Genomic DNA, 22,546 nt, shown 5'->3' with positions numbered 1-22,546 from the left:
AAAGTTTCGATCCAGGTAATAGATGCATGTAAATAAAAATTCTAAATAATTAACTGGATATGGACCTTGCAAAGGTGTCGTCTTACATGTTGTCAAAAAAAAGTACTGACCGACGATTGAAACAATCGAAGTAAGTTTGTGATAAGTTTTTGTAATCAAATTGATATACAATGTAGGGTCATATATAGTTGAATAGAAAATAAACAATAAACAAACGAATTTTTACGGACTTTTCTATACCAGCTTGAAGGCGGGAGCGGTGGAGATGTTCTCTTAATATCTTACCAATTGTAGATATTATATCTACATGGAATATACTCTTCTTGTTTAAATACCATTTATTCATTGCAACATATTTATAAAAAACGTTTTTGTTTCCTGCTTTCTTCCCTGAACCAATCGTCACGACACAAATTTCTTCAGCATCATGACTCCTAATTAAGTAATTTTTCTACATAAAATGATGATCCCCCTGATAGCTAGATGAAACAATATGATCGCAACCCATCCCCACCCCCTGTCGAAAAAAATGATACATGTAATTAATTAAGTCCCCAATTGGACGGTTCTAATACATTTATAACTAAATCTGACATGAATTTATACCCCTAATGAACGGAGTCGGCCACATCACCGTAACCAAAGAGTTCAGCAATGTTTAATTTTCTAATGTCGTCCACGAATTATTTCTTAAATATATACATGCATAAGACACGTAGGGTCTAAAAGTAGACGTCTATGTAAACACGAACTTCAAGAGAAAATGTTCAAAAAAGAAAATGTGTACAGAACTTTGAAATGCAAGTGATAAAAAACCAAAGTGACTTTTCAACCAGATGAATAAACTTGAAAAGAAAACTAATTCAGACAATAATAAGCTTCAACGCAGTATTGTGTGGACATCTATAAAAATAAATAAAATAAACTTCACAAAATAGATAAGATAGCCTATTTCATTCTTATATATATATATGAATAACTAATACATTTAAAAGCTTATTTGATAATTTGAATTATGAACCGAATGATTCTGTTTCAGATTTTGATAATTCTTTTTACGATATATACAAGACCAAATGAAGAAAGACATAATTTACCTCCGTAATGGAAAATATTCGTCTTAAGACATGATCTCTAATGAAATGTTAAATAAAAACGTTACTAATATTCCAGTTTTACTAAAACCACTTAAAAAAAAAAACAGTGGCACATTCCCCTAAATATGAATGAGAGTTACTTCTCTTTAAGACAGAAGACAATTCAAGGAGGTAGACCTAGGGTAAGGGACACATCTCTTACAAATCATTGGAACGTTTGTATTCAGCAGCATTTTACATCAATCTCATGTAAGCATCAAAGTACATGTAACTTGGATTGATTTCATTATATTTCAAATAAAAAGTTTGATAGGCTTTGGTAAAATTGAATATGATACAAACATATCCCTGATTTCAAGAGTTATGTCCTTTGCCCTAGGTCTATCTCCTTAATTTGACCCTTTAGTAACTATATAGGTATCTCAATTACATCAGATTTGCGAAACGCTAAAGTAATCATCGCCAAAATGCTAAATTTCATTAAAGAAAATTAGCTTATTTCAAGAAAAAAATGGGTTTAAATAGAAAAGTCGAATGGCTGGTCACATCTTCACATTGAAATCAATAATTGAAAATAAGAAAATTAATTGCAGCATTTATTGATCTGTGGAAAGTATTCGACACTGTTCCGAGAACAGATCTCTTATTATGTAGTTCTTGATTACAATTTCCCTCCACTTATCTAAAAAATTATAATTTCAATGTAGAATAAAGTTTGAAAATGGATTTGGACCAAGCGCCAGCTTAGTCCGTGGGGTAAAGCAAAGAGTTGTAGTAAGCCCCTTTTGTTATTTTTTTCATAAATGACATAGTAAAACAACTATATCAATAAAATATGGATCCAATGGTTATTGACAAACCATCGTTGTTCTAGTGTCTGAAATTCTACTTGGACTACAAAATTGTCTAAATAATTATCATTCTTATTGTGAATCATGTAAACACAGAAAATTTTTTTTTAAATGTAATAATATTAAATTCAAATGGAAAAAAAACATATAGGAATACAATCATGTGTAAACAATGCATGAATTGAAACTGTCACTGAATACAGGGACATTATACACTCCCTGCTGAATATAACTTTATTATCACCATGAAGTTTAATGGTAATTTCAACCATGCAGGGAGTATTATAAAGTCCCTATTTCAACGTAGCTATTAATGCTCTATAGTTGACAAGATAAGAAAAGCATTTTTATTAAAATTTAGAAAAAAATAACGTTGGTTTAAATAATCCCTTCAGGTTCCAAGAAACTTTATTTGACTCCTTTCCACTGATCTGCTTTATTGTAGTGAGAGTTGGGGTATAGACTTCATCAAAAGTGTATAGTGTTATTCTCATTAAATCCTTGATGCAACAAACCGTAATTTATTGAAAACAAATGGTCCACAAACCAATATAGGCGATCTGAAATACTATGGGTAAAACTAATCTGGTAAACAGACAATTTCTTCCGAATCCGGATCTAGTGACAACGCTATGACGGAATTTGTTTTGCCAGTGCTTTTCTTTTTTATTGAACCGGAAGTGGAGCATCAGTTTTCAAAACAAACATTTTTTGCGATATATTTCTACGGTATTTTGGCCATATATTGAAGTTGCTGTTTATTTAACCCGTTCGGTTGTGTATTTGGCAGAAAAGAAGACATATTTCATGGTTTAGTAGGTTCTGTCTGGTGTTTTGTCGAACCTCAAGTAGTTGACATCAGAATCACATGACACTGACAGTATGAGTTCATTTTTTATACATGAAAATTGAAGAGTACAAATTTTCTTTGCAATTAAAAAGGGGGTGTTAGATATTTTTCTACGAAGTGATCATTGGACAACAAACCAAATGTAATCTGTATTGCTCAGCTTTGGCCTTTCACAGAACTTGTTTAAATCAGGCTTGTAGCATGGTGCATTTTGTATCAGTCCATTGACCCTTGAGGTCTGTTCACCCTTTATATGTATTTGAAAAGAAAGTAAGCAAGTAATATTAGTAATGCTTAAACAATTACATATATATATATATATTTATGTATATGTATATGAATGACTTAACTTTTAGAATTATTAAATGTTAAACATCCATACATGTATTCAATCTTCAATCTTTGTCGTTATTCACTGGATAACTCTTGTGTACTTGAGTTCTATAATGTTTAGGATATTGTCTCCCTTGTAAATCCTGACTTGTATTTGTAGGTGGCGTTAAAAGATTAAAGAGTGGAATACAACAAAAGTTATAAAAATAAAGTCCGTATAAAATCAAAATAAAAAAAATAAAAAACTTTCAATATTAAAAATGACCAGTCTCCTCAATGTAATTCAACACAGCTGATAAAATGACTTCTTGGTGTGTTGATTCTACTTGAAGAAGCATGTCTGAATCCATGATTAGGTTTCCAGTAATGTAGTAGATTTCTTGCAGTTTTGTTTATTGTATTTCTGGCAGTGAAGGAAGAAATGCTCTGTATCTTCTCTTACTCCACAACTCTGACATTCACTGCTTAAAACATTTGGGTTGATGTAGTTTTGGTAAACGTTTAATTTGGAGTATCCAGATCTCAATTGATTAATAATGATAAATAATTTCTTGTTTGGTGAGTCCTTTCTTAATGTACATGTACATTTGTACATGTATATAGAAAATAAGAGCTTGGTTTTACAGTATTTAGGTGATTTTAGATCATTATGGTTACTGTAAATGTACTTCGAAGTTGCTCATAAATTTTGCAACAACTAAAAAGACTGTTAGAGAATATACATGATTACAGTGTTTATCTTAGTTTGTCATAATCTCAGTAAGTGGATAGGGTATTCTTATTGAAACCATGTACACACATCAAAAGGGCATTTGGCGTATAAGAAAAGGGGCTTGGCGTCCTGAAAAAACTGCATGGAGTTCTGAATAAATGGCATGTTGCCATACCATGCTACTTCGCTTTAGATTTAACTCTAAGCCACGCTGTACATGCAACATGTCAATGTTCTCCCCAGACTATTAAAGCACTGTACTTCGCAGTGCTATGATTTCTTAGCACTGTGCTGTCAGTAATTAATTTTAGTTAGAATGCACTATGAGCACTGTGCTATAATTTTGGAGGGAGGTCAAAAAAGCTGTGCTATGCCAGCAAGCACTGTGCTATTTTAAAATTATTGGGAGAATTTAAGTATTCACAGCATTTAACTAGAAACTATAAGAGGTCAAAGGACGCAGTGTGATAAAGTAATTGGGCAAACAGGTACAAGGGCAATCAAGATTCAGGATGAATAGACTCAGATTCTTTAGGGCAAACAGGTACAAGGGCAATCAAGATTCAGGGTGAACAGGCCCGGATTCATTAGCACAAGCACAGAACATGGATGGGAGTTACGTTCTGCAGCTAAAATATGTACACGTCATAATATCAACAGAATCATGCAATTTTTTTATGTTATTGGTTCTATAAACTACGGTTGTACATGTACATGTGGGACAGTGTGATGCACCTCAGACTGTATTTGGAAGCCAATAAACCAAACAAGAAATGTACATTTGTATGCTGAAACTAAAAATGCTATAACATATTGTACAAACAGCTATTGAAACTTCCGTAACTGTAGGGTAGCAGGTTGATCTGTCCTCATACATTTATGTTTCCATACAAGTACATGTATCTACATGTAAGTTTATCTGATATCATGCCCTAAGTTTTTCCATCTCTTATAATTATGTGCAATGTACATGTATGTCATTTTCATGAACATTTTATCATTTTAATGTCATACCAGTACATTGTACATGTACATGTATACTGGTAACTCATAATTATGTACAGACAATTTTATTTATAGAAATGTTTTTTTTTATATGTCATCTTTACTAAAGTACATGTACATGTAGATATATGAATCCTTAACTTAAAAATAAAACAACTACAAACTCTTGTAATGTACATGTACATGTAATTAATATTTGTTATTACCGTAAACTGTTTTCAATTATTATTAATAATATTTCATGAACAAATCTATATACACAATTTATATGTTCGTACACTTGAAGAAAAGACAATAAAAATGAAAATTATAATTACTTAAAACTTTTTTAATGTTTATTTTAATCATAGTTAGAAATAGTAGGCTGCCCACAAGCCCTAGACTGGCTATATTTTGGGAGGGCTGGCTAATTTTTAATCTATATAGCCATATAATAAATAAATTGAAAAATTGTATACAGGACTGGTTAGAATTTGAGTGAGTTTTACATCAATCTTATGTTTACATAGTATTGATGTAAAATGCTGAATACAAATGTTCCAATGATTTCTAAGAGTTGTGTGCCTTACTCTAGGTCTACCTCCTTAAGATGACCAGCATCCAATCAACTGGTACAAATATACATGTACATGTAGTATTGAAAACTAAAGTAGGATTTTTTTTCTTACCTAATTCAGACTTCCAGAAATCCAGACTTAAGATGTATGAAGCAGCAGGTGCAGTTATAGTCCAAATATTCATGCTGTCTTGGGAGGCTAATTTTTAGTTTGCTTGGTCGCCTACCTTCAGCATAAACATCAGATTAAAAAATTGCCTCAGCAAAGATTATGATTATCTGGACTAGTGCATTTATTGTGTTTTATCATATTCATTCATGTTTTCCATTTGATATTGACAAACGTATATTTCTCATTCAAGGCTATACTACCGGTTTTCCATATTCTTCACTTCTACTTTCATCATTATTTTGGATCATTTCTACTTTGTACTAATTTACATGTATAAGTGTATACATGTACTTTGTACATGAACATTGTAGTGTCAAAAAAAAGATGTGCAAATGGTTATAGAAAAAGATACTGGATGTATTTTAAGACATGGGTCATCACACTTCACAACCTACATGTACATGTAGTTCGATCCTGTTGAGACAGTAAATCATCAACAAACATAGTCATTGTGGTGGAAAATAAACAAATTCTTAATTTTCTAAAGTTTCAATTCATACTTGTACATGTACATGTAAACAGTACTAAACATGGAGGTGTCCATTACACATATATGCACAAGTAAATATAGCTACTACATTGAATGTCTTCTTATTTTCTTGTATTTTATACATTGTATATTTTCTAGGAAACAGTCATTGTAAATTCATAATTGGAAGCAGAAACCATGGTAACGTCTAAAACAATTGTATGAACTGGAAGCTGTCAACCTTTTGATGTGTATAGTATTTTTAGTGATTATAAAGCATCAATTTACCTGAAATAAAAAAAGTGAAACAATGCCAATTTTGTTCTGTGTTGTGGCCAGAGGGACTACTGTATTAGCAAAATATGCAAGCTGCGCAGGGAATTTTACTGAAGTAACAGAGCAAATTTTAGCAAAAATATCACCTGGAGATTCCAAGCTGACATACTCTCATAGCAGGTAAATACCAATGTACAAGTATGCATATTACAATCGACATGAAACTCACAATACTGTCAACATAAATTTTAATTTCTCCTCTCTTCACAGTGGAGATATTTTGAGTGGAGTCCCAGTGTCTCCACTCTCCACAGTGGAGTCACCATTTCAAAAATTGTCTGAAGTTTACTTCTCCTGTCTTTATACCAAAGTATATTTATTAGTTTTAGATGTTTAATTTCTCATTATAATGGACAGAAAAAAATATTGAAGAGTAATGAAATGAAGCAATTTTATCCTAGTTTTTTCTTTTGTCATGGATGGAGTCACAGTGGATGACATGAGTGACTCCACTGTGAAGAGTGGAGAAATTAAAATTTTGGTTGAGGGTAATGTAAGTGTCATTGTCAGTATCTGAAAGAATCAGGCATTGTGTGAAATATGTTATGAATAAATCTGATATTTTGAAAGTGTAATTTGATTAACTTTTTTGTACTGTAAGAATCTAGGAAAAAGACAATATTTTCCAAATCACTTTGGTAAACTGATTTATATTTTCATTGAATTACATTTTGTACACTGAAAATGAACATTTCAAGGGCAGATAACTCCACCAAAAAAACTCATTTTTCTAACATTCTTTTGAAAAAATTCTGAGCAAATCCATTTATGCAGAGATCAAATAATTGTCTTTTCAAATAGAGAAAGCATCCTTGAAGGAAATTACATTGTCAGATCTCTGGGTTTTTGACATGCATATTTCTGATTTTTTTCATTTTGCCTGATTCTTATAAAAACTTACACTTTTGCAATCAAAAGGTACAGAATGAATGTAGAGTTTGTATTTTGGCAGGATTTTAAAAGCTTTAGTCACTTTTATGTGAAAAAATGGGAACAAATTTAATGGTTTATTTTTGAAAGTAGAATTTGCATCTGACAAAATATTTCAGTATCATCCGTTATTTACAACACTGTGTGTAAGACCTTAAATAAAACTTTAGTATAAGTACCCTTCACACATTTAATAAAATTATCGAATTTAACTTTTAAAATATACACTTACATTGTATGTGAGTAATCATACAATGTTATACACATGCATGTACTTACGATTGATTTACAATTACTTAGTAAACTCCCTTTTATTTTCAGCTATTTATTTCATTACATAAGTGAAGATAGAATAGTTTATCTGTGCATCTCGGACGACGTAAGTATATCACATATATACATGTACATGAATAAAAATATCTAGGGAAAAAAACAATTCCAAATACAAAATAAATCTATGCTGTTAGAACTTGATAAAACTTTCAGCACTTCTGTAGAAATTATGCCCCCCTTGTAAAAAAACACCAGATTTTGTCTGAAAAAGTGTACATATTATGTACATGCACATGAGACTAAATGAGACAAGTGTAACCTGTAAGGGGTCAAAGTTGAATGTATGACCATTTTTATTTGTAAATGTATTTATAATTATTTTCTATAATGTAAAAGTATTTCACTTTTTCTGTTCGAAGTAGTATTTTCAAAAATGTCACTTTTCTAACTTCTTGACACTTTTTGTTTCTACATGTACATATAATTAGTAAGACCAGAATTACATGTAGTTTTTGCACTTCATACTCTGATATGGAAAACAAAAGAATGAATTTGGATTAAAGTAATCATTGAAGACCATGTATTAAACACATTTTAGTAAAGAAAATAAGAAACCATCTATCTCTATATGAAAAATTCCTTAGAACATAACTTTCTTTCAGACTGAAATCAGGCTCTCACTTTATTTTGCATTGAATACCATTGAGCTTCAATTTTTAAATTTACTTTTTTCCAGGATTTTGAAAGATCCAAAGCATTCCTGTTCCTGAATGATATTAAAAGAAGGTAGGTATAATTGTGATAACAAGGTACGCCATTTTCTCCCTAGGTTCAACCATTGTTATCCTTAATTTTTTTTTTTGAATATCATGTGTATGTACGGTGTTCATGTACATGACAAATATTTTTTTTTCAAATATCGCGTATGTACAGTGCACATGTACATGTACATATATGTATAACAAGCCAGCCATACTAGGCCAAATGATGGTGCATAGAAAATCATCATTTTAAAAACACATTAATTTTCAAACAAAGATTGTGTCTCCATGTATAAAATACATACCTATAACTAAAGTGATGTATATTTAAAACTGCACCCTGAACTTTTTAAACTTTACATTTTCTGATATTTGTATTCATCAACAGCTTCATTCCTGTTCTATTGATCTCACTGTTTATTACATGTTTTATCAATCAGGCTTCTTCCTGAAACATGTACTTACACAGTTAAAGAATATTTGCAAATTTTAATGACAGCTTTATCAAACCAGTGGTAATGTCGTCAATAAACAGAATAATGTCAGTTTTGAATGTTTTGACAGAAAATCACATCTTGCCTCATGGGACTCACTGTAATGTATTCTGTCTTGACAGCCAAGTTGCTGTTATTCTGAATATAACATTTTCATTGCACTTGTACCTACATATATGTACATGTAAACAAAATTCCTGCATGTTTTAATTAAGTGTCAGTCTTTGTAAGAATCAGACAATAGGTGAAACATGGTATAAAAACCCATCATTTTGATAGTGTAATTTGACTATTTGCACCATCAGAATCAAGGAAAACAGAAAAGATTTTCCATGTCATGCTGAACCACAGAGTTACAATTTCATTGAAATGCACTGAAAATGAACATTTCAGGGACAGATAACTCTGTCAAAAACCTCTTTTTTCTAACATTCTATTGAAAAATTTCCAGTGATGCAGAGATCAGATAATGGTATTTTCAAATAGAGAAAGTATCCATGAGTGATATTACATCATCAGATTGGTGTTTTTTGACATGCATGTTTCTGATTTTTCCCATTTTGCCTGATTCTTACAAATACACTTAAGTATAATTACTCAAAGTTAGTCTTGTCTAGAGCTAGAGTTGTCTTTCTTTTATTTGTCAAATGATTGTATTTTTTAACAGAAACCCCTGTTGTAAACAATTTTTATTTTGAAAGTTCTGTTTAATGACATTCTTTCTCAGATACATGTATACTTTTGCAGTATTTTTTTTATACAAGCAAACATCAATACCATAAAAAATGATATTCACATGTACTTAAACATGTACATATACATTATCATACTTTATTGTTTAGTTACTTTCCAAACATTTATTTTAAAGTGTTATACTGTAACTAGTTAAAAAATGGAAAGACAAGTATCAGTGTTGCTGTAGTAGATCCAGGGGGTTCAAGGGTCAGAGCCCCACCTTTTGCATGAAAAAAAAATGTTCATTTTTATGCAAAACATTGGGCAAAATCAGCAGTTAATAGCATGAACCTTACTTTTTTTCTGCACCTCAAATGTCTTGATTGGAATTTGATGTTGTGACATTTGATACTTGGTACAATGTTCAACCATGGCAGATCAAGTTCAAATTGTATTCTGTTCTGTTGATTTTTTTCTCAGTTTCGGTCTTTGGACTGTGAAAATTGATAAAGACTCAGTTTTCCATACTTTTCATGTTAACCACGTTTGCTATCTTTTATTTGCGTTTTGTTCTCTTCAACATTTTTTTTCTTCCTGAATGGGAGAATAATCAAGGAAACCAATATTATGTGATACTATGCAATATTCTCAGAATGCTTGTTTTTTTTTGTTTCAGATTTCAGGCCCAATATGGAACGCGAGCTCAGACGGCTTTACCATATGCAATGAACAGTGAGTTTTCCAGGGTAATGGCTACTCAGATGGTATGTAACTTTATTTTGTTAGTTACCATTATCCATGTAACCCACATAAGTAATTTTTCACTTTTCAGTACATTCAAGTATTTAGCAAGGTCCATTTTTATACTGCGAAAATTATGGACTGTAATGGTGCTGTTGTCAATGTCCCTGTTGTCCTCTGTTGACATTTGTTTTACAATTGACAAGGTTTATACTGTAAATCAATGTACAAAATCAATAGTCTAGGTAATCAACGTAGATTTTTCTTGGTAAATTTAAATTGAAATAATTTTTTCCTAATATTTCCTGTAAATACTTGTACTATATGAACGATTGAAATTAAAATTTCAAGGATTATTGTAGAGTCAAATTCAACATTTCTAAAACTAAATTTAAAGCTGAAAATTTAATCGTTGTGAGTTTACAGAAATCATTTCTTTATTTTATTGATTTATGATTTCTGTAATTCCACCAAAGATGTTACTTGCAGAATACTGTAAACATAGTATTTTAGCTAAATACTTGTAGAACAGGATCATGTTGCTACAAGATCGAAGTCATCACTACAGAAGTTTTATGGTCGTCATCGTGAACTCATGGATCATTATGGTGTATCCATCAGCACCATGAAGACTGATTTATTCAATGGGTCATAGTTTCCCTCTCCTCGTTTGTCTACCCTGGACTTGACTTTTTATGAGCAACTCAGCAGGTGTTTCTAGAAAAGCAGAGAATTCTTACCCTACTGGTGTACCTGGTCCATGCTGCCAGTTTTTAGTAGAGTCCGAGTTGCTCATTTGCTTTTGTTACTTTGTATGTATGATTTTAGTTACATTATGTTCTTTGTTGTGTATGTCTGTTTTCCATGTCTGGTCTTTGTCCCTGGATTACATTCTTTTGATTACCGCTATAACTTTGGTTCCCTTGATTACTTTTGTACTAACCGACATTGATCTACAACAAAGTAGTTAAGACTGAAAACTTTATTTTGTATTTACAGAAATCAACATCAGAACCTAAAGAAAAAGATAAAATAGAGAAGGTAGAAGCTCAGGTGGACGAACTTAAGGGCATTATGGTTAGAAATATTGGTAAGTAAAGTTATACTATAATAACAAGAATAATTAAATTGTAATGAATGGGGCTATTGCTATCACCTTGTCCAAACGTCCAGTTCATTTTTCGTAACAGATTTCTCAGCTGCTTTTGGAGGAAATGCTGAGATATTTGATGTATTGCTTATACATAATGATTCATGCCATCTCTCCCCTTTTCTGGTTCATTGCTCATCTTCTTCCTATTTAATGATTGACATTGTTATTTTTCAGGTGGTACATAATGGAAATTCTCATAACATATTTCTCAGCTTCTGTATAAGGGGATAGCTTAGATATTTAGTATTTAGCTTTTGCATAATGAATTATACCCTGTTTCCCCTTTTCATGTTCCTCACTTATATACTTTCTGTTTACCTATCACCTTGGTGTCTCCCTTTCCCAGGTTAAGTGGGGGCATTCTTAGCACAATGTAGCATGCAACCTTTTGTTTGATTTGTTATCAACTTTTAATTTGGTTTTTTATCTTTTCGGTAAGATAGGTACTTTCTCATAGACTTACTTGGTACTGTGATATTGGGCTGTAGTCCGCAATTCAAATAATTCAAAACTAAATTAGGCTTTGATGAAAGCGTAAATCATACTTTTGACTGGAAACAATTAGAAATTAAATTATAAGTATTGTTCTCTAAACTTTTTGACCAAGTTATGCTAGGACAGTTTAGTCTTGTTTATAAACTGTTTCACTATTCATGAAGTGATAACTACTTTAAAGTTGGTTATTTCCCATAACTCTGTCCCTCATCATTGTTTTCTTCCTCATCTGTATGCCCCTATGCTTAAGGGTGTCGAAAACTTATACTGTGCCCACACTTGTCCAAAGTGAACAGAGTTTTACATGCGTTTGCCATATCATGCTGATCTGTGGGAAGCTCTTTTTTTGAATTTTTTGGGGATTTTTTTATTCACACTGTAACTCTTGTCAGGTTCAAGGCAGTATCATGTGCTCATGGCAACGAACAATTAAACTTCTACATGTCTCCATATTTCCTCTTGGGTGGTTGTCATATGAAACTTTTCCCCATTTATACTTTTCAAGTACAGTACTATTTTCATGTCTGCCATACTCCCAAAATATGTGATTTCCAAAATATGTCATTTCCAACAAATATAATTTGAGTCATTCATGTTGTGACAGGGGATCTACACTACTGTCAACACAAATTTTAATTTCTCCACTCTTCCCACACTGCAACTTTTATTGACTATGAATCTACCAAACTAAAACCTGGATAAAATTGCTCCATTTCAATTGTTTTCTATATTTATTTCTGTCCATTACTGTAATGTTATTAAATTGCTAGAATCATTAGAGATATCCCTTGAAGTGGATAAATTAAAATCTGTTTTGACAGTAGTGTTTGTATGTAGGACATCACTAACCGTCCATCCCTATACATGTAAGTTCAAATCTTTATTCTTCATTATATTTTTTAGATCAGATAGCTGATAGAGGTGAAAGACTGGAGCTACTGGTTGATAAATCTGAAGATTTACATTCCAACGTAAGTTGCCTCTAACATTTTCCTTGTTTTAGAATGTTTTCTTAAATTTAGTTACAGTTGTTATTCTGAACTGAAACACTTTTATATGAAACCAAATCCAAAACATTTGTGTATGGTTGTTTACTAGCTCATATGTAATTTTGCATTATTAAAAGACACATATGTATTAAGTACCAGTCTTTCAAAAAATCAGACAGAAGGTAATTCATGCATCTCAAAATCCCACCAAATTCAGTTTTGTTTCTTGTTCAGAACCAAACAGTTACTGATCACATAATCAGTCTTAGGTTTTCATTTGGTTGCTGCACTTTTGCAATAAAAGTATTACTTTATTATTGGGTAGATTGTACATGAAATTGGCACTTTGCAAGAGTTATCGTTCTTGAATTGGTTCAATTTGGTTGATTTTAATTGGAGATGAATGCATGATTTTCTCAAAAGTGCAGATCTGAATATGGAAATGATTATTATTATGTAAAATAGAGCATATGTAGACTGGAAAACAATCCTTTGTTTGGTGAATTTTTCTACACCATGAATCACCTTACCATAGGCAGTGTCTGATTTTTATATAGACTGGTACTTAAATATCTTTGAGACTGACTTACATTTTACTCTCAGTTTACACAGGAAAATTGCAACATATAGTTTCCTATGTTTCAAAACGTGTAAAAACAGATGTTAAGGATCACTATGGACATATACCTATTTTTAACACACGAAAACTCACAAACATTTTGCCTTTATCCAAGTGAATATACATGTATATGTCTTTACTGGTTGAAATTATTGGTGAAATGTTTGTTTTCCTATTAATTTTTTAATGAACGATTAACATTTTTTATATTTTAATTGAAAACATATGTTTTTTTCATGTTTCAGAAACATATAAAAAAACATATATTGCTATTTTTCCTGTGTAAGGTTAGGTTTAAATTGTAAACAAGGATTTTTTTATTGCAGTTTTATTTTTTTTTTTCTCTCTTTTTTTTTCTTGGTAACAAAAAATAAAGCTGTCACATATATTTGCATTAATGAAGATTATATTATGAATGGACTGTCTCAAATTCAAACCTGTACATTGAAAGTAGATTTATTATGTTGATAGAAGAACACTGTAGAAAGACAACAGAAAAATGTCCTTAATATTTATTTATCTCCAATTGACAGAGTTATCTTCTATTTATAGTTCAATGTATATGTCTTATGAAAACTTATGTCATTTTATCCACAAATTCTCAAATTATCCAACTGCTACATGATAAATTGATGCATTTGCTGCATTACTGCTTTTTGGATTTTTTTTTTTTTTTAATGCTAGCTATTTCTAATAAAACCACGATGCATGTAGCTGCTTTCAAAGTCAGTGAATTCAACCTGTTGTAAAGTTTATTTTGTATTAAAAACAAGTAAGAACTAAGCGAAATGTGAAAAACTCTGAAACATGCACGCAGCCAAGTTGTTTACAAAGTTGTAATTTCAAACATTAATCAGCTGTAGGGATGCATGTTAAAAATACATGTTCTGACAAAATAATTGTTTTCAAAGATACATTTGTACTTTGAAGTTTGCTCTTTTTTCTCTGGATATATGTTTGGAATTTTATCATTGAAATATTTCTAAAAAATAGAGCTTTTAAAAAAAATTAATCAAGGGTACCAAGGTCGGTAATCAAAAGAATGTAATGCAGGGACAAAGACCAGACACGGAAAACAGATGTATACAGCAAAGAACATACAGTAACTAAAATCATACATACAAAGTGACAAAAGCAAAGGAGCGGCTCAGATGCCACTGAAATCTGGGAGCATGGACCATGTGCACTTGTAGAGCAAGCATCCTCTGCTTTTCTAGAAACACCTGCCGAGTTGCTCATTAAAAAATCAAGTCCAGGGTAGACGAAAGAGGAAAGGAAAACTATGACTCGTTAAATAAATCAGTTTTCATGGCACAGATGGATACACCATAAAGATTCACGAGTTCATGATGACGACCACAAAACATCTGTAGTGATGACTACGATCTTGTTGCAACATAAGCCTTTCCAGAAGCCTATTTGTTAGAATTCTAGCGCGATACAAAAAGTGCGTAGTTTCGGTAAGCTCTGGCATAATGTATGAATTGTGATATGAACACTTCATACACAGGTGCTGAAGGGATTTTGCCATAGATGAAAGGAAAGTTGACAATTTTGAATGAAAAGTCATCATGTTTGTCATAATTATTTGTCTTTGAATTGGCCATTCGCAGTTAACATCATTGAAATCATGAATCATTTCACAAAAATGGTACAAAAATTGTGTCCATTTAAGGAATTACCTTCATATTTTTTCAGTCTATGAAGAAATAACCTCAATCACATGGTGCACACTAAATAACATGCTTAGCAAATTATTTTCAAGTGTGCACATCAGGCATTGAGGTTATTTGAAATAGACCAAACAAATAGGACAGTCATTCCTTACAAAAGTTATGATTTAAGTATCAAAATTTAATAAGTGTATCATAAACAAATATTGATGATGTCACAGTCACATTACAAAATTTGCTCTATGAGATGACGGACAAAATATTTTATCCAATCAGAAAGCTTGTTATTTCTGAGATTAGATAATATTCCTTGGTACAAATGGCCAAATTACACTGTTAATATGATTAATGATGTTATAAAACGTGAATAGGTATGGTGTATATGTCAAAGACACAACAACACCACCAGGATGAAAATGTCAGCTTAAGGCCACCCATTGGTCTTAAATGAACAACAAGGAAATTTTCATTATACCACAGGGCAGCTTGCCCAAAAACATCATTATACACAAGTTCTGCGAAAGAGTTGCCCTTATATACTCAAAGTAGCATAAAAAAATAAGCTAAAAGTTAAAATGAAATAAGACTTACCATGTTTTACCCACTGCCTGATTCTTAAAATTGGTGACATTTACAAATAGGAGATTTCTATGTATTTGTCTATTTTTTTTCAATAGGACACCATTATAATATGCAAGGATGTTATTTTTCCAAATAACTGCAGATTCCGAAAATCTAAAATTTAAGTCCATGTACTTAGCTGAAATGCTAAGAAATGTTGCATCTACTATTACAGCATTTTGTTCAGTTTACTTTTGTATTTAGAAATGGAAGAAGCTTATCCTTATACATGTAAATATCAGTATTTTAACTATTTGCAGATCTTTTTTTGATTTTACTGCAGGCTGTGTCCTTTAAAAAGAGTAGCCGGACTTTAGCCAGATCTATGTGGTGGAAAAATGTTAAAATCACAGTCATTATTATAGTCGTAATTATAGTAAGTTACTGTTTTAATTGGTCAAAAATCAGCAGTTTCTAAACTGTATACAGGGGGAACAGTTTTTGATAATATGACAAATTTCTGTTTTTTTTCAAAGGCCCTTGGCCATTTTTGAGACTCGTGTAAATCCAAAGAGTATTTTTTTAGAAAGGAGGGTGAGGTCCATATTTTTCACATAAAAATAACATTTTGTCAATATCCAGATTAGTTTTTGTGATGTTTTGTTATAAAGACAGGTTTGTTTATCAAGAAAAAACCCAATTATCTCGAGCATAAATACAGAATGTGATAGACTTTAATTTCCTTGGTTCGTTTGTTTATATTTTACAACAATTTCATAACAACACGCAATGGGAGATAACTCAAATATGTTTTGCACCATGCCGTAAATGAAACATGCGGTGTCAACAATTAATTCTTATTGGCCATAACTGCCTAAAAATGAAAACTCACTAAATCCCTCCATAGAAAAGTACATTTTTGGCAACACATAACACATTTAAATTGTTTTTTCACACGGCCATAGACAGAAAAAAAAATCATGATTCAATACATCCCCGATTACTTAACATTGTAGATTTTTAAATGAAAATTGTAACTACGGCTGCTGCTGACATAAAATCCCTGCCCCCCTTTTCCCCTCTTGAGAAGTAAATGATTTGTGCCTCATATGCGTCCAAGTGTAATACATGTAACATACATAACTTGCACTGTTTCTTTAGAGAGCTATGTCAAAAAGACTTACAGCCAAACCAGGATGAAAATTGTCGGCTCAAGACCACCCTTTGGTCATTAAAAATTGTGTTCAGTGTTGACTAGCACAAAGAAGGGTCTGTGCTAATGTCCTGAAATGCATTAATTTTCTATCATGTGACCTAAAAAAACTACAATCAATCAACTAATCAGTTTATACCTATTATTACTCCTACATAGGTTGTGTTATATTTCATCATATCAGCAGCCTGCAGTGGACTGGATTGGCATGGATGTACCAAGTGAAATAATATAATATCAGAAATATTCTACTACATTATACTGAAGTCTTTCACCACCAATGGAGTTAACTTATTTATTCATTTATTATTATAGGAATACTGTTCTTCATTATCATCTTATACACATTTACTAACAATTCTGTCATAAAATGACTTTATCAGAAAAAACATGGTTTTTATGAGCAACTCGGCGATTGTGTCCAGAAAAGCAGAGGACGCTTACCATACCAGTGCACCTGGTCCATGCTCTCACTTTTTAGTGGAGTCCGAGTTGCTAGTTTGCTTTTGTTACTTTATATGTAGGATTTTAGTTACTTTATGTTCTTTGTTGTGTATGTCTATTTTCCAAGTCTGGTCTTTGTCCCTGGATTACATTTTTTTGATTGCCATTAGAATCTTGGTTCCCCTTGATTACTCTTTGATATTTATAAAGACTACCAATCATACATATATGCAGTTGTTTGTTTGACAGCTATAACCTTGGTTCCCTTGATTACTTTGAAAAACTGGACAGATGATTACAATGATTACTGCTGTCGTTTTGTGTTTTTGTATCACTGTCTCATATAATCAGTTTTGCTTAAGAAACCCTTCAATAGAATTATTGCAATGTGACATGCAGTTTCAGTAGTTGAGGTGTGTTTGCAATTTCTATAGGAGGCACCCAATTATGCTTAACCCCCCTCATGTGATAAAGAATTTACTCACTTTTATGCTTTGCTCATACACAATCAAAATTAAATTCTTTTGTAGCAAGTGCTAATTGTTCAATCTGCTTGTATTAAACTAATAAAATATTCATCTCAAAGATCGAATTCACCTGAAAACCTGTTTTCAGGAGAAAATTAATCTTGGATGGGCTTATCATCATATCAATTCTCGTTATATTTCATTACCTAAAAAAGAGTATTTGTGCTTTTAGTCAAATAAAAGCTGTATTTGATTAACAATGATGGACTTTTTTTATTACAAACAGTTAAATGGAATTTTATACACTCATTCAACAAGTGACCTGTATATTGGAATCAATCTGTCTGTCAGAACCTTGATTACCATTGGAAAGTTAAATTTCAAATCTTGTTTATGCTTTTACATGTTTTACTTAGATGGGGAATACAATGTCAGCTTTCAGATCATGGGATCTTTTCACTATTGGGGAATACAATATCAGCTTTCAGATTATGGGATATTTTCACTATATCATTTGTATACGGAATGAGTCATGGTATACTTAGCATGATAACATGTGAAACTTAATATTTTTTTTTGCTGTTATTTTGTCACTTTTTTAATAGCGTTAAAAAGTAAACAAATTGTGTGGATGTCTCCCTTTAAGAAATGTATTTGATAATCAGTTCAATGACTTGCTGCAAATATAAACAAAAAGTAACATGTTTATTGAAGTTAGTTACATATGTCTTACACAAAAAAACAAAACAAAACAAATAAATTCATTTTTATACTCCAAATTATGTAGGCTGCTTGGTATAACCTTATTTGTTTCCATACCAAGAGTAATTCCTTTTCCTGAAATTATTTATGAAATTAGGTTCACTTTAAACAATGTTATTCCGATATGTTTATTCATTCATCCTCACAATTCTGTTTATTTTAACAGATTTAGCAGGAGAAAAAAAAATTTGTATGTATGTCCTTTGGCTTCAAAGGTTTAAGTACATTTACAGCTCCTGCATTTTCATGTAAATTTTTACTTTCTTTTTGAGCCTACACTTATAGCTTATCAGTTCTTTACAATTTGGTCACTATCCTTAGTCAGGAAAGCTGGTTTTCTTAAAATTAACAAACCCTGGAAATAAATTACTATTCAAAATTCAAGTAGATTTGTGTAATACTTTGATATGCTGAAGCTTTTTGGTATGTTTTATCAGAATTGCCAAAGATTTACAGATTGACAGAAAAATATTGTAGATCAATTTATATAAAAATGAAGTTTTTTAGCGAAAAAGTTTAAAATTACTTTCAACTCTTGTCACCTCACCAAGAACTGGCGAACATTCTGTGGTAATTTTGTTGTACTAACGAACGTCCTTGAGAAAAGTCCTTTAGATTGGTAACATTGTATTTACATATTTAGGAATTCAGCCTAGTAGGGGGCCATAAACACCGTAATTGTACTAAGTCCTTTAACATTTGGGGGACCATATGTCTGTATGTAGTAAGTTTCCGCCAATGAACAATGCTTAATTATTATTTAATTATTTTGTATCTTACCATCACACATTTATGTGGCTTAGTTAGCGGAAGGCAGGAAAATTTCTATTATAATTAAATTGATATCTTTATCTATATTACTGTTAAATATTATTTCTTTTAATTTGTTCATTTAACATATAATGTTACAATGTATGCAAATAAAGATGCAAGAAACCTGTGACTACTTTTTTAAACGCCTTCTTTTTAGTATAGTAATATGACACTGTCATCGTCGGTATTGTTGTCATTTTTGTCCTATACCTTAATTATTAGTTGATGGATCTTATTAATTTTATCACAAGATTCGAATTTGAAACTTCAAAAAGGAGGATTTTGGGTGGTATAACACAAGCTGTTGTGGAGTAAGGGACCAAAAGGTGCTAGAAACTAAATGTAATTTATCTATACAATTCCTGTATAAGCATAATGAATTTTTATGAAATTTTTATGCAAAGGTACCAACCACGCAAAAAGGAGAAATGGGTGAGCAAGATTTTGAAATTGTGAGTTGAATCATTAAGAACTTATGGACTAAGAGATGAGTATTCCCTGATGTCCAATAGATTACTGTGTAAAACATTATTGAGCTGTATGAAATTGGAACATCAGTTGTTTTTTTTTTTCACAAAAGACAGTTTTGGTTCATTTTTAAGTATACCTCACAATGCTTAAGAATATGGTCTTAAAAAAGAGGTCAAGAAACTCAGATTTTATTTATCATATTTAATTTATCAAAATTTATAGAAATTTCCAAATGCTTAAAACACTGAGGATGCATTCCTTGTATACCCTATGGTAGAACATCTCTGCAATGGATTCTGCTTTCTATTTCGAATACCTTTCATTTGAGTATTTCATGTATACAACTTAGTATTGGATTATGATTTTCCTACACATTTGGTTTGATGTTACTTCTTAAAACACGTGTACATCAGGTCTAAATTTATAATATAATTTTTAGCTCACCTGGCCAAAAGCCAAGTGAACTTTTGCCATCACTTGGCGTCCATAGTCATCGTCGTCGTCGTCGTCCTTAACATTTTTTTCCAAAACTCTTCTCTGACTCTACTTGACCAATAAGAACCAAACTTGGTATGAATGTTCCGTAGGGTATCGTGCATAGAACTGATGTGGGGATTTTTTATCTGTCGAAAAACATAGTCGCCGTTATAAAAAAGGATGTAGGGGTCAGTCAGTAGTTTTTCGCATATATCTCCAAAACCGTTAGGTTTAGCTACATGCTGACATAGGTACATTTGTAAAAGTGTTCAGTATTATGAGTTATATTTGCTGCCAATTTTTTGTTTTAAACCACTAAGCCGTGTCGGAGTTATTGGCCTATTGCAACGTTCTGTTTTCTTGTTGTTGCTATTTTTAATATTATTTCTTCCAAAAATCTTCTCCGATGACACTGCTTGACCAATTGAAACCAAAATTGGTAGAAATGTTACTTGGTGTATCCTGCATAGAATTGATGTGGAGATATTTGATTCATCGAAAAACATGGCTGCCATTACGAAAAATAAAACATAGGGGTCAGACATTTCGCATATATCTCCAAAACCGTTAGGTTTTGCTATATTCTGACATTGCGTAAACGTGTTAAGCATAATGAGATCCATCTTGTGGTTTTATATCATTAAGCCATGTTGGAGTTATTGCCCCTTTTCAAAGGTTTTTGCTATTTTTAATGTTATGTCTTTCAAAAATCTTCTCATCTGACACTACTTGGCCAATTGAAGCCAAGCTTGGTAAGAATATTCCTTGGCGTATCCTGCATAGGACTCTTGTGGGGATATTTGATATGTTGAAAAAAGGCTGCCGTTACTAAAGTAGAACAACGGGGTCAGACACTAGTTCGTCGCATATATCTTCAAAACCGTTCAATATCTGAAATGATCATTATTAGGACTATAAAAGTTGTCACACGACTCCTTGTAAGAGTTATTGCCTTCGTTAGTGGAGATATGACGGTTTTTTTTAATAGTTGTCAATCACTATCTTGAAAACTTTGATAGATAGAAAGAGTAATCAAGGGAACCAAGGTTATAGCGGTAATCAAATGAATGTAATCCAGGGACAAAGACCAGACATGGAAAACAGACATACGCATCAAAGAACATAAAGTAACTAAAATCATACATACAAAGTAACAAAAGTAAATGAGCAACTCGGACTCTAAAAACTGGGAACATGGACCAGGTGCACCGGTAGGGTAAGCATCCTCTGCTTTTCTAGAAACACCCGCCGAGTTGCTCATAAAAAGTCAAGTCCGGGGTAGACAAACGAGGGAAGGAAAACTATGACCCATTGAATAAATCAGTTTTCATGGTGCTGATGGAGACACCATAACGATCCACGAGTTCATGATAACGACCATAAAACTTCTGTAATGATGACTTCAATCTTGTAGCAACACAACCCTGTTCCAGAAGCCTATTTGTTAGAGTTCTAGCGCGATACAAAAAGTCTGCGTAGTTTCGGCAAGCTCTGACATAACGTATGAGTTGTGATATGAATACTCTATACGCAGGAGCCGAAGGGATGTTGCCACAGATTAAGGGAAAATTGACAATTCTGAATGAAAAGTCATCACGTTTGTCGTAAAGTTTGGTCAATAGTTTTCCTTTACCATCGATTTCTAAGTGTAGGTCAAGATATGAAGCTGACTTCACAGTGTCTGTAATATCCTTTATCTCAAGTTCTTTTGGGTAGATGCGATGTATCAAATCCCCGAAATTAGGATTGTTTAAAGATAATACGTCATCTATATAGTGGAAACTGAGATTGAAGGATCTAGCCAAACGATAATCTTTCTTTCTGATCAGATGAGCAATAAATTCAGCCTCATAAGAGTGAAGGAATAGGTCAGCAAGTAAAGGAGCACAATTTGTTCCCATTGGAATGCCAACCGTTTGTTGAAAAACACGTCCACCACACTGGACAAATATGTTGTCAATTAAAAATTCCAGCATTTTGTAAACATCTTCCTCTGTATATTTGGAAGATGATTTGGAATTATTTCTTCCAAAGTATGAGGAATCTCTACAAGAATCTTTTAATCTCTGATATGACCCCAATGATACGTCCTACCAAAGTATTCTTGAGTCAAAATTGTTGGACAATTCATTGCCCTTGAAAGGCAAAATTCAG

The 22,546-nt window shown here is 32.0% G+C and overlaps 1 protein-coding gene across 4 annotated transcripts; it reads left to right on the top strand.

The window, feature by feature from the left end:
* The first annotated feature begins 10 nt into the window (after positions 1 to 10).
* LOC148605344 (vesicle-associated membrane protein 7-like) lies at positions 11 to 19,571 on the top strand. Of its 4 annotated transcripts, none has more exons than XM_088547635.1 (9): positions 11 to 130; positions 6,205 to 6,501; positions 7,633 to 7,690; positions 8,321 to 8,370; positions 10,191 to 10,278; positions 11,255 to 11,345; positions 12,807 to 12,874; positions 16,089 to 16,181; positions 17,118 to 19,571. In XM_088547635.1, exons 2-9 carry the CDS (start codon positions 6,356 to 6,358, stop codon positions 17,181 to 17,183), a joined length of 660 nt encoding a protein of 219 aa, XP_088403761.1. In that variant the 5' UTR covers positions 11 to 130; positions 6,205 to 6,355; the 3' UTR covers positions 17,184 to 19,571. The 4 variants fall into 4 exon arrangements, with proteins under 4 accessions (XP_088403761.1, XP_088403758.1, XP_088403759.1 ...); XM_088547632.1 differs by lacking the exon at positions 11 to 130 and adding an exon at positions 2,599 to 2,828; XM_088547633.1 differs by lacking the exon at positions 11 to 130 and adding an exon at positions 2,601 to 2,763.
* The last annotated feature ends 2,975 nt before the right edge of the window (positions 19,572 to 22,546 follow it).

This window comes from Perna viridis, chromosome 10 (assembly GCF_037379345.1).
Source record: "Perna viridis isolate PV_CMFRI_1.1 ecotype Kerala chromosome 10, ASM3737934v1, whole genome shotgun sequence".
In the NCBI taxonomy this organism is placed as follows: domain Eukaryota; kingdom Metazoa; phylum Mollusca; class Bivalvia; order Mytilida; family Mytilidae; genus Perna; species Perna viridis.
The sequence above is the reverse complement of the archived record's forward strand: the minus strand, read 5'-3'. Positions and strand labels throughout refer to the sequence as shown.

Coding starts and splice junctions, on each gene's coding strand:
- LOC148605344 (XM_088547635.1), top strand. CDS start 6,356: ATGCCAATTTTGTTCTGTGTTGTGGCCAGAGGGACTACTGTATTAGCA. Junction 7,691..8,320: donor ATCTGTGCATCTCGGACGAC/GTAAGTATATCA, acceptor ACTTTTTTCCAG/GATTTTGAAAGATCCAAAGC. Junction 12,875..16,088: donor CTGAAGATTTACATTCCAAC/GTAAGTTGCCTC, acceptor ATTTTACTGCAG/GCTGTGTCCTTTAAAAAGAG.